Genomic DNA, 18,643 nt, shown 5'->3' with positions numbered 1-18,643 from the left:
TCCAATTTGAGTTCTGTATTGAGGTAAATGAAACAAATTTTCTTTTAAGTTCTGCTATGTTTCCAAAGTCGGTGGTTCAGTTTCTTAGGGTGATCCAGCACTGTCCTTCGTTATTCAGTAGGCCTAGCTGCTGTAATATCTTTCATGGGTGAATGCTGGGGGTGACAGTCTTTGTAATCTGAGCGTCAGACCATGCAGCATATTTTGTTCATACATATGGGGTGATGTTGATAGCATCTAATGGAACATCATCCTTTAAAGGAAGTTGTGGAATTTCCAAACTTACGTTTATCTTTTAAATGACCTGAAATAAATAGAAAGACTGTCCAAAAACCTGGATAGGCATAATTGCAGTTCCATATCTGCTTAAGAAATACAAGAGATATTAAAGAATATCTTTAGATCATTGAAATTCATCAGGCAGTAATGGTCTTTTGATTTTCAGCACAGCTGCAAAACACAATGTCTTGATTTAATTGAAACAGTCCTCGATTATGCTAATTTTCACAACTTGCAGAAAAAATACTGGTTTTAAGATGAAACATTACATTCTCTCTTTAAAAGAAGGAAATGCCTGTTCTGCAATATTTTACTAAAACGTTTGGATGTTTGTCAAATCGAAACCTTGCACCTCTGTTATGGGCGATGTTATATGTTTAATCTACAGATATTCTAGGCGCTTTTTTAACTATTATTTGTTCTTGTGATTAATATATATGTGATATGTTGTGTAGGAATGGCTTATCTAGGCATATGCACTTGACTGCAGACAAAGAATGACATATTGTACACATTCACCTTAATTTAGTGCTGTGATTTCCTTTCTATTATGTGTTCCTAGATCCCCACTTCAGACTACAATGTATTCTTCCCTTTCGAGACTGCCTAGCCCTCACTGACTCTGTGGCCCCCAAAACACTCACACAAACACACGACACACAATTTGGCGCCACACTTTTATAGACATTCCTTGTGTTAATTAAGACAGCTTTGTTAACAGACACATGGACTTCAGGAACCTATGTTTGTAGGGGCCGGTAATTTTATACAACTAAAGAATGAGAAATTATCCTGCACCTGGGCAGTAGCATTAAGTAATGACATTTGGACAATTGATGTCAACAGCATAGGGAGAAGTGGAACACTGAAATCTGTATTTACGCCAATAGCAAGGACATACTTGAGAAATGTATCAAACAGGATTATCCAGATTGGGTGACCAGGACACTGTCTGCTCACATATTGTGGTAATATCATACAGGTTAACCCAACCTTATTTATTCACTCCTCATCCTTGAGCTTCGAGGCACAAGGTAATCAGTCTACAGTTCGTATTGCGTTTTAGCAAATTTATGAAAAGGTGGTATATAGCCAGGAAATACACAAGATAATCAGGCTACAGCTGTTATTACTTTGTTGTTTAGAATTTATGAGTGTGTGAAATGCCGTTCAGGGCACATTGAATGTGAGAATCTGAAGCATGTTATGTATGTTGTCAGCTCTGCTCAAAGAAATTAAGTTCTGACTGTGCCAAATATTTTTCCTTGTAGGATTTGTCTTGGTATAAAGCAGTGGTCAGCTTCCTTGAGGCTGCAGCTGCTCAATTAGCAGCAATTATGTAATTTTGCAATTCTAACTGCTTCCAAAGCACAATCTGCTTTCTGGATATGCAATAAGATTTTAATCTTTGGTTTTATTATACTTGCATTGTTTAAATTGCTGTAATGGATAGAATATATGTAGTATGAGATTTGCATGAACATATACACAAATATTATGCATACAGCATCGCTGATAAGGAAGAGCAAAACATAATAATAATGGGGATACCAAATGACAATGGTCATTTCTAGGTTAGTCTCCTCCGTGAATACTGGAGGGTCCTCAAAAGGGCATTAATCTTTAGATAAAGGTTATTATTTTTCAGTCCAGTGATTTCGTCATGACAGAATCTATTATACAAATCTCCAGGCTTATGGCAGATGGTGTCCTCCTCTGTGTGTGTAGAAATGAAGCTAAAACATCTGGTGGGACTGTTGATCATACATAGAGAAACCTGATCTTGCCAAAAGACACTTACATACTGAGTTTAAGGAATTGTGTGCAGCTCCAGACAAAAGGAAGATGGAAGCATGGACATGATGGTAATAATGAATGGTCAAAGATATTTGAAATATAAAAACAGTAGTAATTTGACAGTAGATGGTGAAAATCATTTAAAGTATAAAAAACATAATTCGACAGTAGATAAAGATTTGGCAGACAATAGTAGTTCATCCAGGCAATGATCATGAGGTGAGCCCCAGTACTTGCTCTTAGCAAGACATGTAACAAAGGTATTATACTCTAGTGACCTGAAAGATTGTAGAGTTGGCAAAACAATACTTGTTGATTGTTCGGTGAGAACGTACCATCCAGGAAGGACATTCTCCAGCACTATTTACTTTCAACTTTCTTTATTAGTAAAGCTGTTAACGATTTTAGTAAACTAGACAGGATTATTTTGGGGTTTCTCTGCAGAGTGATAGGTCTGACGGGTTTTTAATATGTACCTTGAGATGTTTGGACCGTTGCGTTAGAAGTTTTAGTTGAATAAATCTTTTTTCAGGCTGCCCTCATCATACAGTTGTATTTCGTTAATTAAAATCGACAAATACATTCAGCAGTGAGAAATTAGTTTGAATAATTGATAATTTTAGACTCTGAGGTCGGAAGAAAAACCATGCTTATAAATGGCTGCACTGTGGAATGATCTACACTACAGAAATAAGTTATTGTATTTGAATTGCTATTATTCAGACATTCGATTATGTGGTTAAATTCTAATTTGTCTGGCTGTGGCCACATCACCAAAGAACTAAATAGCTGACTGCTGGAAGTTATCTAGATAATTAGCAGGTAGTTGCCAGGAGCAAACTATGAGGGTTCTGAAAGAAGCCATCTTAATGAGGAAATAGAAGGCAGTCTCTTCCGATAGAACTTCTTTCCAAGGCTAAAGAGGACCAACGTATGCATCATGTTTGCCATGGTATGTGGTCAGGAAGGAGGTGGGTCCTTCATTATTGTAATAATAATGCAGCAGTGCTTAGATCAAGTAACAGGATAGATAGGGTTAACATGACCTGGTCTGATATGGTAATGATGCGGTCCGCTGTATAGCTCGCTATCCATCTATCTATGGGTTATTTGTATTGGGCCAATCTAACCAACAGAGAGATGAGCGATGCATAGGGTCAAACACAAGGATACAGTCAACAAATGACTGGAGAGGTGGTTAGTTTCTGGAAGCAGAAGTGTACTGTTACACCATGATGTAGTGACCTCAAAAGAGTTGCATCTTCAACTCTTTTCCTAAAAAAGAGTGAGTGAGATCAGAAGCTAGACGGATAAAGTGAAGTCAACACATTTATTTCTAGGAGAATTTGTACAGCAGGATAGAAAGGGAAATCAGTCTGGATTTTAAAATATCCAAAAAATGGCCTATCAATAGAGATGGTTATTTAAATTGCCTATATGAGGCAGGAAATTGACAGGAGTATTTGAACATCATAGGCAATACCAAGATGTCAAAGTCCTCAGTTACCTCAGGAGAGAGGGTATTAGTACTGAATAGTTAGTCACATTAAATGATCTTAGTATTAAGTTAATGAGCACCACCACCACCTTGCTAGCAAGAAACGTTTTGACAAACATTCTTTTATTATGAGGGGACAATAGCTCATATGACTATAAATAGAATACTGAGCTGAATTATGACATGGACTGCTGACTGGACGAAGAACAAAAGCTACTCTCAGAAACAATAGAATGGAGAAGTATAACTGAATACATATTTATTAAGTACCTAATTCAGAAACACACTTTCTAGTTCAATAGTGTAGAGGAACCTGAAGAACACCAATTTTAGCAGAGCTAAGGGAGATAAATCAAATCTTCTGTGAAGATGTGATGGCAAAGTTATAAATCGCGTTTCTGTGAATCTCTTGTTCTATAGTAGGACTTACTATGGTTTTCAAACTCAGAACATTAAGGTTTAGAAGTTCAACTGAATTAAAAGATCCTCAGCCACCCCAAACAGATGCCATGACACACCTCAACTTTATAACCTTGTACTCCTCTACTCTCAGATCCCTCAGTTAGCCCTCAAAAAGTCCTTAGGGACCCGCAATGGACCATCTGTGACCTTTCAGTGTCAATCATACTCACCACTGGGTTTCTGATTACCTATAGACCCACTCTGGTGTTACCCACTCTGCCAGCAGTCAGAATCCCTGCAGTTTGTCTCGACTGGGCCTTTGCTTTTCCACAGACACCCTCAAACTGCCATTAGCCCATCATGAGGCACAGCATGAAAACCCCAGTCATCTACAAACAGAGGGAGAGTTCTTATACTGGAACTGATCATGGACCTTGGACTGCAGAGAATCTGAGGGCATAGAACCCAAGTACCCTGCATAGTGTAACTATAATGGGCTCACTGGAATACAGTCCTTGTCATGGCAGAATGCAATGCAGCTTGTGTGAGACTGATCTTTCACAGTGTTGGGTATATATTTTTTTCATTTTCCGTTGTTACCCTACTAATTATTGGTATAGTCATTATTCATGTGCTTTACACTAAACTAGTGTCACAGACATAAATAATGTATTAACTGTGCTGTTTACTGACTTTTTATAAACTGGTGGGGGCATTAACTGTTCTCTGTTGAATCTCTTGCAGGACACTGACCTACCCTCAGTCACAGCCACAGAAACGACCAATGAGGCTCCTGGTTTCATCAACTCTAGAAGTCCATGGACAAGCCTTGAGGGCCTTGAGTTTCAAGACGGATCCCTCATCATCCAAAGAGTCCTTTAATCTGAACACCCCGAGGAATAACTTTTCACCTGCTAAAACCACATTTTCCTCTCTTTTCTCTGACACCAATCAAAACACATTTCTGAAGGAGTTTACCTTCACACTATTTCCCTATTGGATGAAAACTATTCTTACTGCTCTATCAGAAGGAACAGTCCCTAAAAATAAGTCTGTTCTCCCCTTTACTAAAAACTTTAGTATCAATCTGATCTTGAGGACCTGAACAACTTCCATCAAGTCTCAACATTTTGTAGCTAAAGTTGCGAAGAGCGGTGTAGAGATCCTGATCAAACTCTTCATGTAGACTAATCCCCTCCTCAATGAGATCCAATCAGGCATCAGGCCAGGATGCGGCGCGGATAGAGGTATCAATAACATAGCTGACGATGCACTGCACATTTTGGGTAAGAGGGCTTGTACACCCGTATCCTTCTGGCCTTATCAGCAGCTTAGACATGCTGAATAACTCCACTCCCCCAGAGTAGTCTCAAGAAGAGAATTCAGGTAAATGGTACAGTATCCAGCAAGTTATGATCATACTTGGATACCTTGTGTCAATGCACAAGACCAGTTAATTCTCTCTCAAACCCTATTTTGATTCAGCAATGGGTTCCCCAAAGCTCTATTCTCACACCCACTCTCTTCATCCTTTACATGGAACTTCCTGCCTTTGCCATAAACCCTTCAAACACCTTGTATCACTTACACTGAAATCACTCAGCTCTGTCTGCAAATGTCTTCTTTCAAAGGTGTAGAATGTATTGTCAGATCATGCCCTATGACAAAAAAAATAAATTCACTCAAAATTAAGTGTATTCAGAGCCCTCTCTTAATGCCTCTTCCCAGTCCACGCACTCAGTGCAGAAACGCTTTTCCTCTATTGTGGTCTGTTTTTGTCTAGAATGAAGTTAAGCTCCAAGTTGCTTACCTTAATTCTAGATAAAGCCTGTAATGTAGAAGCACATATTAACTGACTGGCCTAAGGGGCACAATTTTAACTCAAACTCCTTGGAGGAATAAAGTATTGCATCCAGGTCCCTAATCTCAAACTATGCATTTCAATTCTGTGCGCTCCCATGGGTGGACCAGGGTAATAGCTACACCTAGGAATTCCTAAAACCCAGCTAGCCGCTCAAAGCTTTACACTTCATGCAGATGCTAAGCTGCTGACTAGCCTGAGGAAATTCAATCACATCTCACCAAATACAATGGCCTTGAAGTGCCTTCCTATAAAGGCTCAAAGGGTATTCGAATGTGCATGCAACTCACAAGGCAATGCACTATGGGACTCTAAACTATCTCACCCAGAAACCGGTGATCATCTCAGGGAGGCACTGCTACCTTAGAAACCCTGACACCATTCTCCTTAAAATACGAGTTTTTCTGAAGGTAAAGCACTGGATGTCAAAGTGCCCAAAAGGTCTTGAAGTCTATGCAGCCATCAACCGATGAAACGTTCAAAAGCAAAGGATAGGGAATTTGCAGTTTCTGTGCAACCTTCTCCCTTGAATGCTCATGATAGGCTTAAGTATTGTGACTAAACATTTTTTTTTATCACTGTGAATGCTGACGCTAGCATGTATGCAGGTGTTTCTTTTGGTTGAATTTACCTTCCTTCCACTCATGATCATCTTTTATTTTCATTATGATTTGATTTGTGTTGACCAATGGTGGTTGGCATGTACTTAGGGTGGTGGAGCGGGTGACAAAAAAAATAAAAATAAAATAGACTTACCTTCCTCATCGACGCAACGTCCTTCTCCTTCGGTCTACTGGCAGCCTCCAACACGGGACCCAGCAAACTCCCCTAACCAATCCTGGAGCTGCTCTCACCAGCATCAGGGCAGCTTTCTCTAACCCAGCTGTCTAAGACAGCTACGTTAGAGAAGTTTAAAGTGCATATGTGTGGCTGGCGGTCGCAAGAGGGACGGCCGAAGGGACATGCCCATTTTAAACTTAAGCCCGCGGCTCCCTGCTGCCACTTAGCAGCTCTGGCCCGGCCCGACACTCGTTTCAGGACGAGTTGGTTGCCGAAAAATAAAATGGTAATAAATAAACGTTATTACCATTTTATTTTTCAGCTCTGGTCTGGGGCTTTTCTTAGTGGGGCGACGCTCCTCCACTAAAATGGAGCCACCCTTGGTGTTGACTCTTGTCTCCAGCTTTCTGTAACTGGGCCGCAATTATCTTACAATGCTCATGTGAAGCACTTTGCCACCCACTGGGGCTTGTTCATGTTACATAAACCTGCTAATAAATAAGTTCATGAAGTGCAACTGAAGAGCAGGTTTGGGAGTCTCGGTTTTTCTTTCACTAACCTCTGTTGTGGTTTAGCTTGCCTTCTAATTTGGCAGTTGGAGCCACACTCAGTTGTTTTTTGTTTCTTGTGCCCTTCACTACCTCCTCAAAAGCATGGTGCCGAGCTTCCAAGTGATGGCACAGCTCACTGTTGGAAGACTATTGGTTTAAGACAACTTTTCCTAACAGGGCTTGAGATCTGTCTGAAATAGCACTATGCATGGCTAGGACCGCGCATGCGCAGACGGTCCATCCCACCAGCTCATGTCCATCATGGGGCCCAGTACCATAGATTCCTGCACATCTTATCTTATCCTACTACTCCCATGTCCCTCCCCAATTACTTAAGAATATAAAGTCATTCATTCTTCAATCAAAAAAGTCAAAAGGGGAGGGCACTGCGGGTAGAGCACTTTCCATTGTGCTATTGTATCAGGGATACAGAGCGTGAGTTACAAAGGAAAAGAGAGGGAGAGAGAAAAAAGGGGGAGAACATGAGGGAAAGAGTGAGAAAAACAGGTAGAGATGAGCGAGTGGGGGAGATGGAAATGGGGAGAGAAAAAGAAATAGTGAGAGAAAAAAGAGGAAGAGGTAAAGAGGAGGAGATGGGCACAGAAAGCAAGAAGGGCAGAGACAAATATAGAGCGAGAGGCTCGTCTGAGAGAAAAAAAGAGATCTGATAGGGAAAGGGAGAGATGAAAAGAGAAGGGAAGCAAGTGGAAAACAGAAAGTGAGAGAAAATCGGAAAGAGAGGGAAAGGAAAGGTGGAGAGTGAGATGGTAGACTGAACAGACAGCTGGAGAGAAGACAGATGGATACAGAGAGAGATGGCAGACGAACTGACACTCGCAGCTCTTTAGATCTGGCCATGGAGTGCCCAAATTCCACACTGCACAATAGCAAAGCACGAGTGTACGTAACCTGTATTCTGCTCCACGCACTGAGTGGAAGCACCGGACGTAGTCGGCAAACTGATGACTGGGTTTATTTTTATAGTGCTCAGTGCAATAGTCTTGCTGCGTCATGATAATGTAAATGCTGGTTGTTACAAAGGCAGTGATTGGCTTGACCTCAAACTAATAAGATCTGTCTGGGAACTAAAGGAGGCAGACCGATATCCGCTGTAGATTTGTTCATTAACCGGCAATGCCTTCTAAATGTCTTCAATAATGCCTAAGAGGATTATCGGCGAAGGGATGTCACTTCCGCTCTCAGGTCACTGCATATTAAAGGAGCTTCATGCTATCCGCCTCTATGTCCAGGTCATGTTTCACATCCTCGTGAAATGAAAAGCGTTCTGTTTAGTTTTGAGTGCTTCGGACACAAACAAGCATTGGCAATGCCAATAGGGCTGCCTTTGAAAGAATGTTGCATGGTAATGTGAAGAATTACAAGTAAGTAGCATGGGAATTAATGTGTATTTGTGTGAAAGCAAAGAACTGTAGAATAATATTGGAGTAGGTTAAAAGGTCAAGTGACAGCTGCACCGCCAAGCCAGACCTAAAAATCAATGTAGTTTAATGACTGCCCTCCTCCCATCTGTGCTGCTGCCTGAGAAACACAACATAAATTAACCAGTAATACAAGGCACTTTAATAGCATTACAATGCCATGCATGTGCCCCTGAAAACTCAAGCTCAGGCAGCTGGAAAAATAAACAAAATGATCACAGATGTGTTCAGGGTAAGCACTTTCTTGTGGAAACGGACAGTTTATGCCCAATCAAAACATGTACTTCTGGCTTCAAACCTGTAGGCGGAGCCAACGCCCCTCTCGAGCGATGTCCACATATTTGTCTGGTGACAGCTGGACTGTCATACCGGAAAACGAAAGGGCTGTCCAGTGCGCCCGACAATATGCTATACAGATTTATTTTATAACCTGGTTTCGAAATACTCTTGGTTTGGGGCGCTAACAGGACCGAAGTATGAAAACAGCTACGAATGTGAGCCAAGTACTCACCCTTATTCTATTTGTAATGTTTCAGTGTTAGAGTTCGCATTGCACAGCACGCCACTTCACTTCAATAATGTATTACAGTAAATAAGAATAACAGTGCCCCACATCCGTAGCAGAGCAGATGCTTCAGGCTATGCATTTCTGCAGATACAATTTATTTTCTTTCTTTTCAGAATACCAGTCTTCTAAAGCCAAACAAGAAAATAGCTCGCTTAGTTCACCGGTGCCCTCTGGATAGATTGCCGGCGTCCAGAAAATAGCTAATTCCTTTCACTTGGGCATACATTAATCGTAGAGCGCTCTCGCAAAGTCTCCAGCAGCCACTAGATGGCGGTATTATACATCAAATGTACCTGATCCTCGTTCGCTCAGTCATTCAATATAAACCAACTCAAGGAAGGAACAGCTAACGCTTTGTAATATTTAGTTAATCTCTCATCAATTTCCAGTGTATCCATGCACCATGAAACAAAGTATTCATGGAAGATCAAACCCAGACAGCAGTAAGTACAGCTCGGGCTCCAGGGTACAGACTTTGATGCATCGCTGCGTTTTCATAAAGTTACACTGCCGCAAAATACACTGGCTCCTATTAGCAGACAAGTGTTGGTATTTCTTCTCCCTGCACACGCGGATGCCCCACAGTTTCTTCATTAAATCTTATCCACAAATGTAATGCAGCTTGACATACCTGTTTTGGGTTCTGCAGCCCTACAGAAAATTGTTTTCCTACAAAAAAAACAAAAAAATCATGATATTACTTTTGGGTCTTGGAGTGCACCAAGCAAGCTATAAAGACAAATATACTCGTTATGAGCTTCGCACATAGATCAATATAACATCACTTCAATGCACCTCCATTTGTCACATGTCAATACATCTCATTTGCTTACAATTGCATTCATGAGAAGGACCCTCTGTCAGCAGAAACAGCAATTGGAGTACACATGATTAAGAAAAGGCACACTTGTTTAATACCTCGATGCCCTCTCATTATTGATGAGTTGTTTGTGGCCTCCTTTGAGAGAGGCAGTCAGTGAGTCCCCCAGTCCACATCACATTTATGCCAACGAGCCTTTACCAAACCCATTGAAAAGCATACAGGTGCCAGCAAGATTATAACAAAATGTCAATTTTAGGTTCTGGAGTCTTTCTGAAGATTGTGTACATTCATCACAGCCCATAAATAAGGACTTGAAATTATGACCAGATTGCATCCCCCAACCCTTTCCGGATCTGCAACATTTATGATCTACTTAGAAGGAAGGAGGGAGGGGCCAGGTGTATGAATCACTGGTCGCAATATACTCGCCACAAGTTGAGACCAGTGTAAGTAAGTGAGTATGTAATATTTTTATTGTTTGGTTAATTAAAACCTTTACAATCTCCATATAAAAAACGTAGTAGCAGCAGAATTCATATTCTAAAACCATTTCAATAAAACATATAAAAACTTACGAGTTGAGACCAATGAGGAATTTTGCAAACCAACCTATGTACTAATAAGTCATTTCACAAAATTCGGAATCATCCTTGGTCAGACTCCTACCTACTTTATCAACTTTCATGAAAAAAGATAAAACGGACTCACTATAATTGGTGGCTATCAAGTGTTGGTAGCCTACTGGGATCAGCAGGCCATGCCTATGATCGCTTTTCATTTTTTTTTTTTTTTAGGGTTTGTTTTTCTTAAAGGAAATAGGGGTAGCATTAAAGAAATAATTTAACATGTTTTAAAAGTTTGTCTGAGGATATACAGGGTTCCCTGTACCTCGGTAACCTCCCCAATACAATTTTTTTTTTATATTCACAAAGGAGAAGGGATGCCAAAGGGATTGTTTCCCTTTTGTGAAAGCGTTACCATCCCAACTTCGGGGTCAGTAACTTTCCAATGGTTTACAACCTCTTTTTGGGTCCTAACCCATTGATACAGGTGGATAGGAACTGCTATTTGAAAGGAATGCTTACAAAATGTTTGTTCCAAATAGTGATTTCTTATCCATTTGTAAACCGATTTTAGGAGTTGGAAAGACGTTACTGACTCATAAAATGGGGTTAGTACAATGCAAAACATTTTTGTGGTAAACTCCGAATCAGAGCATTTGTGACCCAAAAAATATTTGTCTATCCAGCCATAGATTACGTAATACAGGGCAGTAAAATAATTCCCTATTTGAACAGGCTAATGAAAAAAGGTTAAAAAAATTGTGCCATTTGAATCAAGTGGAGGAAAAACCATTGTGACATTTACCCCCCAAAAAGGCCAGAATGATTACTGGCTATTCTTTACAAGTAAGCTAAAGAGTCAATTTAAGTTAAAATAAATACCTTACAATACAAAAGTTAACATAACTGTGTCCAAACTTTACTTTGCCTCGTGTGTTCTGTCTGACATTATCTTACTTGCAATTTTTTTGACAGCATCTGTACTTTGTTTTTGTTTATTAAGATACTCTATTGTTTCAAGCAAAACATTATGGCTATCTCTTTTATTGTTTTTGGAAAAGCTTTTTAATCATTAAACTGGCTCATCGTATAATACATAATCTGAAGGCTCATTGCGGGTACAGCACAGCTTAGGTGGCACACCACAGAGCGGCCCAACCCTAGCTCTTGCATGAATGAATACCAACACATTAGCACACAATCCAATGATCGTTCAAATATCACTTACCTCCATTCACCCGGGCAGAACTTGCTAGCACGCTAACTCATGTCTCCAGGGATGTTCCCTGGTAGTCCCGTCAGAAGCCCCATATCTTCTCCCATTTTTTGGGAGATCAGTTTTTTTGTTGTTGTAGATTTTATATAGCGCAAACTTGACCCGAAGGTAATGGAGCGCTTTACAGGAGCACAGGTTATGTTACAAATTCAGGCACAGGGAGATTAAGTGATTTGCCTAGAATCACAGGATGTGGACGCAACCCCGAGACTCGAAGCCTGATTTCCAGCACCAAAGTCGTCAGTCTACCCGATGGACCTCATCCCTCTGCTTAGGTAGACTACTTCCTCCACGCTCTGGCACCAATCTAGATCAGCCTTCCATTCTGTCACTGACGGGGAGAAGAGCCCGCCACCGCCTCTCTATGTTGCACTTTGCCAGACCCTCTGCAAGCCCTAGTCAAAATCTGTTCTGTCTATACCATTCCATCTCCCACTGTATCATCAGGAGCAACCATTTGACGTCCATTGGCTCTAATACGACTAGGACCTTAAAGATCACCCTCGTCACTCCCTGCCATTAGGACTGGATCACAGGGCACTCACAAAGGATGTGGAAAAAGGACCCCGCCTGCGCAATCCTCTCACGCATAGTGGCATATTTACTGCCCCAAGCTTGTGCAGTATGTGAGTAGATGGAAATCATTTTTAAGGTAAATATAATTTACGACTAAGCATAAGGGAAATTTACTAATTATTAATAAATAATTCACATTAATGTAGTTTTGTTTAATTTAGTATTACAGTTAGGGTAAGCTGTACTGTACTTAATTGAAAAGTTAAATTAAAATAAAGGATTATAGTTATCAGGATACGATGACTTAATTACACCTAATGTAAAATAAGACACATTTACAGTTCGGCTTAGTGTTAATTGAATACAATCATATAAATATATTTAACAAATTAATGTTAGGAAGGATTAGTGTTGCAGTTAGAAACGGGTTTTTACAGTTTTTAACTTTAGTTTTAGAATATCTTATGAATATAATGCAATGAATCTTGATGTTGGCAAAAACATTCAGTCAAAATATTTCTACAGGAAGGGTAGCATTTAGATGGCAATAAATGTACCAATATTTTATCTCCAACTTAACTAATTACACTTAACAACAGGTATAGAGATGATATTTAATTTTTATAATGGAAAATAATTGAAACTAATTTATTTTGGGGTTATAGTTACAGTTAGAAAAAGGTGACATTATTCTAAATAATTAACATTTAATTACGTATGGAGATAGGATTTGGGTAAGAGGGTGTAAATGAAATTGAATGCAATTAATTTAAATTAAACATAAGACCAAGGAAATGGTAGCTTGTGGGTTTAGGGACAAGGAATGAAGTAAACATGAAAAAGTAAGGGTCATATAAATGTAATGGAAAGGTACATAGGGAGCATGAAGCAAATGTATGAGAAGTAAAGGTAGTAGAATAATTTAAGCAAATACGTCAGTCATATTAATCACAAGATTATCCATGCTTATTATAATAATCAGTACATTTTATTTATATAGCACACTCAAGAGTTATCACTTCAAAATAAGCAAAATCCTACTCTTTATGAATATCACAGCTCAATAGTACTCTCTTCATTGTCTTAAAAGGATTAACTATGTAGTGGACTTGATGGAAATTGAACCTATGACTTTTAGAAAGTTCATGACAGTCCCTGAGCAGTCTCAAAGCCAGATTTACGAAGCCCCAAATAGGTATAATTCCATTATTTACTGTTAATTCCATTACCTTGAGACATTTCCTCCTCGTTCTAGTCATTACCCATTGAAGAGTGTTCACCTGCTCAGTGTTCAGACAGACACCCTGTTGCCTAAACCCCCAAAACCAAAGAGACAGGAACCACCTACACTGTGGATGAAAGAAACCATTCTGTACAGGAAATCCTGCAACCTACCAAACTCTAGTTCCAAAAATGACTCACAATGCCACCTCAAAGGAAGGGTGAGTGGATCTTAATAACTAGAATAATGTAACGAGGAATGAAGACCTCAGTGTAACGGAATTACCAGTAAGTAATTGAAACATTATGTTACATCATTGCACTTTGAGGAATACCCAGCATGTTATAAAGTAATCCAGGCCAAATTGAAACCGGGAAAAAGGCTTATACTCTGCAACACCTGTTAAAGCTTTATTAAGTCTTATTTAGTTTATAATTACTGAGTTTTCATTATAACACAACTTAAAGCACTTTGGAACCACAATCTCCATACCCAGTGTCATTACAGCAGTTACAATAATGCAGGGAGTTGAGAGCACAGCCCATGTAGCTGCCCTACAGATTTGCAGCCTGGAAGCACCCTGGACTTCTGCACAAAGCACCTACAAGCCACTGTTTGACCTTCCATGAACTCTCTCTCAGACAAGGCAGGCTACTTTGTTTGAATAGCTGCTGCAAGGGTGGAATGCACCCGCCTGCTTGAGGGTGTCAGACCTCTTCTAGCTGCTCCAAATAACAAACAAGGAGTCCACCTTCCCAATGGAGGGTATACCCCCGCCTCAACCCAAATAAACCAAGGAAACCCTTCTGACATCTAAGTAGTGCAGAGCTTCCTGTTCTGGTGTAGCAGGTTTGGATACAACCTCCGGTCAAAGGACCTCCTGATTTAAATGCGACCGCTCTATCTTGCTTTATTTTGTTGTTTTTCACATTGTTATCCTTTTATTTCTCTCCGTCTCAAGGCTGCACTTTGGAATAGAAAAATGTCCGTAAAAGATGACATTTCCAGCAAGAGTATTTTTCCTTTTTGGGAGGAACAAATAAACGTAAAGAGAGGAAAGAGGGAGCAATCACAGATTCTTGAAGTCATGGTTTTCAGTAAGTGAGGAGGAGCAGAACAGAACGAGAGGGAGAATGAGTAAGAAGGGGGGCAACTGAAAGCGGCCGAGCAGGAGAAGTGGACTCTGTCATTATCTTCTCTCTGAAAGAAGGAAAAGACAGAGTACTTTATCCTCTCTGCCCACCCTGTCCATCCCTAAACGGCCACGAACACCAAGCCTTCTCTGTAGGCCTTGGCTATTACTGCCGTCATGAGGCGTGCATTTAAAATATAGTTGGTGAACTGAATCTGTTAAATTAAAGAAGTAGGGGCACGCTGTGCCCTGCCGATCCTGCCTACTTTGACCACTGTATGAAACACTCCAGACCCAAACATCATGAAAGGCCCAAACATGCTTGAGGAGTCAAAAAAGTAACTTTTAGAGCTGCTCGGCAAATATCCACTGTCCAGCTTGAGTCAGTCAACTGCTGTCCTCCTAGGCTATCTGCAGATAATAGGGGTAACTGCTAGTACTGGTTGCATTACATAATAGCACCCACGTTAAGGCACTGAATGATTCAAGACTCTATATCTTGAGAACCACTTGTCACAATTGGGGAACTTCTGGTGCCAGCGGTGTCCACAGATCTGGGGTGCAGTCTATGACCATCAGGATAGCATGGAATAAGCTGGAGACAGTGTACCTTCTGTGGTTGGACCAGGATTCATAGGGATAGAACTGCTTACAGTGTAAGGATGCAGTCAATGGTTCAAAGCTCAGGGCATTCCCCGACAGCTCCCACACTAAATCCCAAGGCTAGGGGTTCAAAGCAAGTTATTCCTGAAGACCTCTGGTGGCAACTGGAATGAAGAGGCAGGCTTCCCTTCGGCATAGGCAGGGTAAGGGGGTGGGGTGGTTGGCTTATTCAGTAGGAGAGGGCAACAGCTCTTCACATGAGCGAATGCAATGCATTCTAATTGTGTTGATGAAAACTCACGGAGATGACTGGAAAGGGACCTTGTGTCTTAGATCTGGCTTATACCCATGATGGTCGTAGATCTCGCTGAAAGATGAACTCTCTCCGTCATTCAACAGCCAGTGTCTTCTCTACAGTCAGTAGTCTTTCCTCTCCAAGGGCAATCCCAGCAGCGTTTTCTCAAGTTGAGGACCAACGCTTACCACCAGCTGAGAAGGAATGTAGCACAAGCAGGGTGCTACCTCTGGAACTACAGCTGCTCAGCTATACTTGCATGCAGGTCTGTCCCAGACTTTAAGAAAATCCTGAAACAAAGGTGTGGTAAAGGCATTCAGGATCACCAATGGTAGCATCTGGAACCTTTAAATCTTTGTGAGGGGGGGACATTGAACAGTGCGTGATTGAAGAATGCAGCGGTCATGTTCAGCTTTAATCCCCCTGGGCTGGATCAAACTGGTCCAAATAGAATGTGCATCTATCCCAGGAACATGAGGCCAGATTCCTCAAACATTCACATTTCTGCAGGAAGAGTGGGAGGAGCTGATAAGACTCTGACAAAGACACTGCAGCTACTTGGAAGGCCTGGTGGCCCATCTCCTCCACCCACAAGAAGAGCTGTACTGTGAGACAGGAGGAGAAAAATGGAAACCTGTCGGATACATAGCCAGCTGAGACCATGACAGCCTGCACACTGAGCTAGCTTCCTTTTTGAATGCTACCTGTTAGACATAGACCTCTTACTTGACCTCAAACATACACACATCAGCATAGTCGCAGTTCATGCATGACCAAAATTTAACAGAGGTAAAGGACCCTGCTTGGAGGAAACTGAATAGTACTGTTAAATGATGAAGTCAGTAAGCACCTCACCAGCAGGGTACAAGTAAAACAGGTCAGCCCTTTAATTTATGATACTGCAGTCAGTCAGTCTCTGGTAGCCCAGGTGGAGAGACCAACAGCCTCTCTCCAAAACAGGTGTGCACCATCAGTGTCTCCTCAAACTCAGAGTACAGCTCTGGCATCTCATAGCAGATACATCGGAGAACCCTCAGTGGGCTCTCAGGATTGCTGAGCTCACGAAAGGAAGAAACAGAAAAATAGACGCGGGTAAAAGCAGCAAAGCTCTCCGTTGACGTCTCAACCTGAGGTCTTTAGAGATTACCAGTAATGAAAAAGACTTGGTTTAGCCATATTTATTCAGTGAATGTCAAGTGGCATCTTAATTCTTCTTGACAATATGTTGATATTTATTGTTTTGGCATAGCGCTAGTGCACCCGTAGAGTAGCACCAGAGTGATTGGTGTGTGTGAAGCATGAAAGCAAAGGGAGTATGGATTGCAGAAGGCTCATTCCTAAGTCTTTACACTTGACAGAAAATAGGCGCTTTTTCAAACGTCTGCCTCAAGGCAATGCAGAGAGTTCCAAAATGGCGGTCCTTAATCTTTAAAAGATGTACGGTTCTGGTTGAATAACATCCTCACCTCTGACATTCCAGAAATCCACTGTTGATCTGCAATCAGACGTAAATTTCCAACATGGTTCAGGTAGTCAATGTCTAGCAGAATCCATGATTGCCATTAAAGTGTTCACGTTAGAAATCTCCCACAAAGTACATATAATCGCCTTCACGCGTCATTGATGAGTGAAGTAGGCTCTGGTCTTGGCAAGCTTACCATGTGCTATTTCTACACAACAGCTGATGACTGGTCAAGGAAAGAATCGCCCTGTGACATATGCACAAAGGCAGAATGCATATTGTTGAGTCACCCCCAGTAGTAAATAATTTAAAGGCCTACTAATACAATGCAATGCCAGAGCAACGGTAAAAGTATCAACTTTAAGTACAGGCCACAAGAATGTCAGCTTTTTTATTTATACCCAAGAGAATCCCACCGAATAATTTATCAAATGCCATTCACAAACCCTTTCAAGTCTGAACATATGTATAACAATTGCAGCAACACATCCATCCATGTTAATGGCTCACATTTATTCCCAAAGACGACAGTTCAGTACAGTCACATACCACAGTGTTATATCACAGAGTTATCTTAAATAAAGCTTCCTTAGATCTCTGTCACCACATTATTAGAAGCCTATTGCACTAGTGTTCTGCCACTGTGCCAATCTGCATGCTAGAGTATTGGAGAATCTACTTATCAAAATAATTTAGAGACAGATTTAGGAAAAATATTTACCTACTTGTTTCTCTTTTTTATAATGAGCAACTAAACCAGGAGGTATTAGCATGCTGCGTGTAATAACAGGGGTCTAAGGTCAGTTCACTGCATAGAATATATAGAATTATAGATGGGTAACAGCAAATTACGGGGTTCTGAGTGACATCAAATAGATAACGAGAGTGAAGCTTGAGTTATCCATGATGTCACTCAGAACTCTAGGTGAAAATCATCCCCGTAAATCACAGTTACACATCTATAATACTATATATGTTGTGCACATCCCGTAAAATCATCTAACCCTGCTTTCAACCACTACGCAGTGGCAGAGGAGTAATGGGGGAGCCATGCCTAATCTGGCCTCTGCTATGTAGCCAGCCCTGTTCTGCGGCGGCGTAACACAGGCCACAAGCAGCCTCATGAATGGAGTTCATTGAGGAATAATGATGCTGAATAAAAGATCAGTGCAGGTTAAAAGCTGCAGGGGGATGAGGCGGGGTGGGGGTATGTAGAGGGGAAAGGAGCCAATAGATTTTACGTCAAGAGAAAAAGCATAAGAATAGTAGGAAACAGAAAGGAAGTTATATAAGAACATAAGGGTGAGACCCAGTACACATATGGAGGGTAAAGGAAGGACTGAAAGGAAACCTAGCGGATTGAGGATTATGCAGAGGTTATCGTAAGAGATTAGCCCTTGTACAATTCAAGCATACATGTTTACAGTCCTTTGCCAAACTGGAGGCAGACTTTAGAGCATTCCAGTTCAACTTGTAATGACTTTCAGATGGTGGCAACAACACTGGAGGAGAAGAGCAGACTGACAGTGTTGCAGGAGTTTACATTTATTTGGTTTATAGACAAAGTTTATTGATA

The 18,643-nt window shown here is 40.9% G+C and overlaps 1 protein-coding gene across 1 annotated transcript in view; it reads right to left on the bottom strand.

Moving 5' to 3' along the window:
• CHST8 (carbohydrate sulfotransferase 8) overlaps nt 1-18,643 on the bottom strand; it is a 1,263,676-nt gene that overhangs the window by 21,341 nt on the left and 1,223,692 nt on the right. Inside the window, exon 4 of the mRNA XM_078669642.1 lies at nt 9,807-9,844. Coding sequence (XP_078525768.1) covers nt 9,807-9,844 — 38 coding nt within the window. The remainder of the gene's footprint in view (nt 1-9,806; nt 9,845-18,643) is intronic.

The sequence above is a fragment of the Lissotriton helveticus genome, chromosome 12, assembly GCF_964261635.1.
Source record: "Lissotriton helveticus chromosome 12, aLisHel1.1, whole genome shotgun sequence".
Lineage (NCBI taxonomy): Eukaryota > Metazoa > Chordata > Amphibia > Caudata > Salamandridae > Lissotriton > Lissotriton helveticus.
This window is presented reverse-complemented; position numbering and strand designations above follow the sequence as displayed.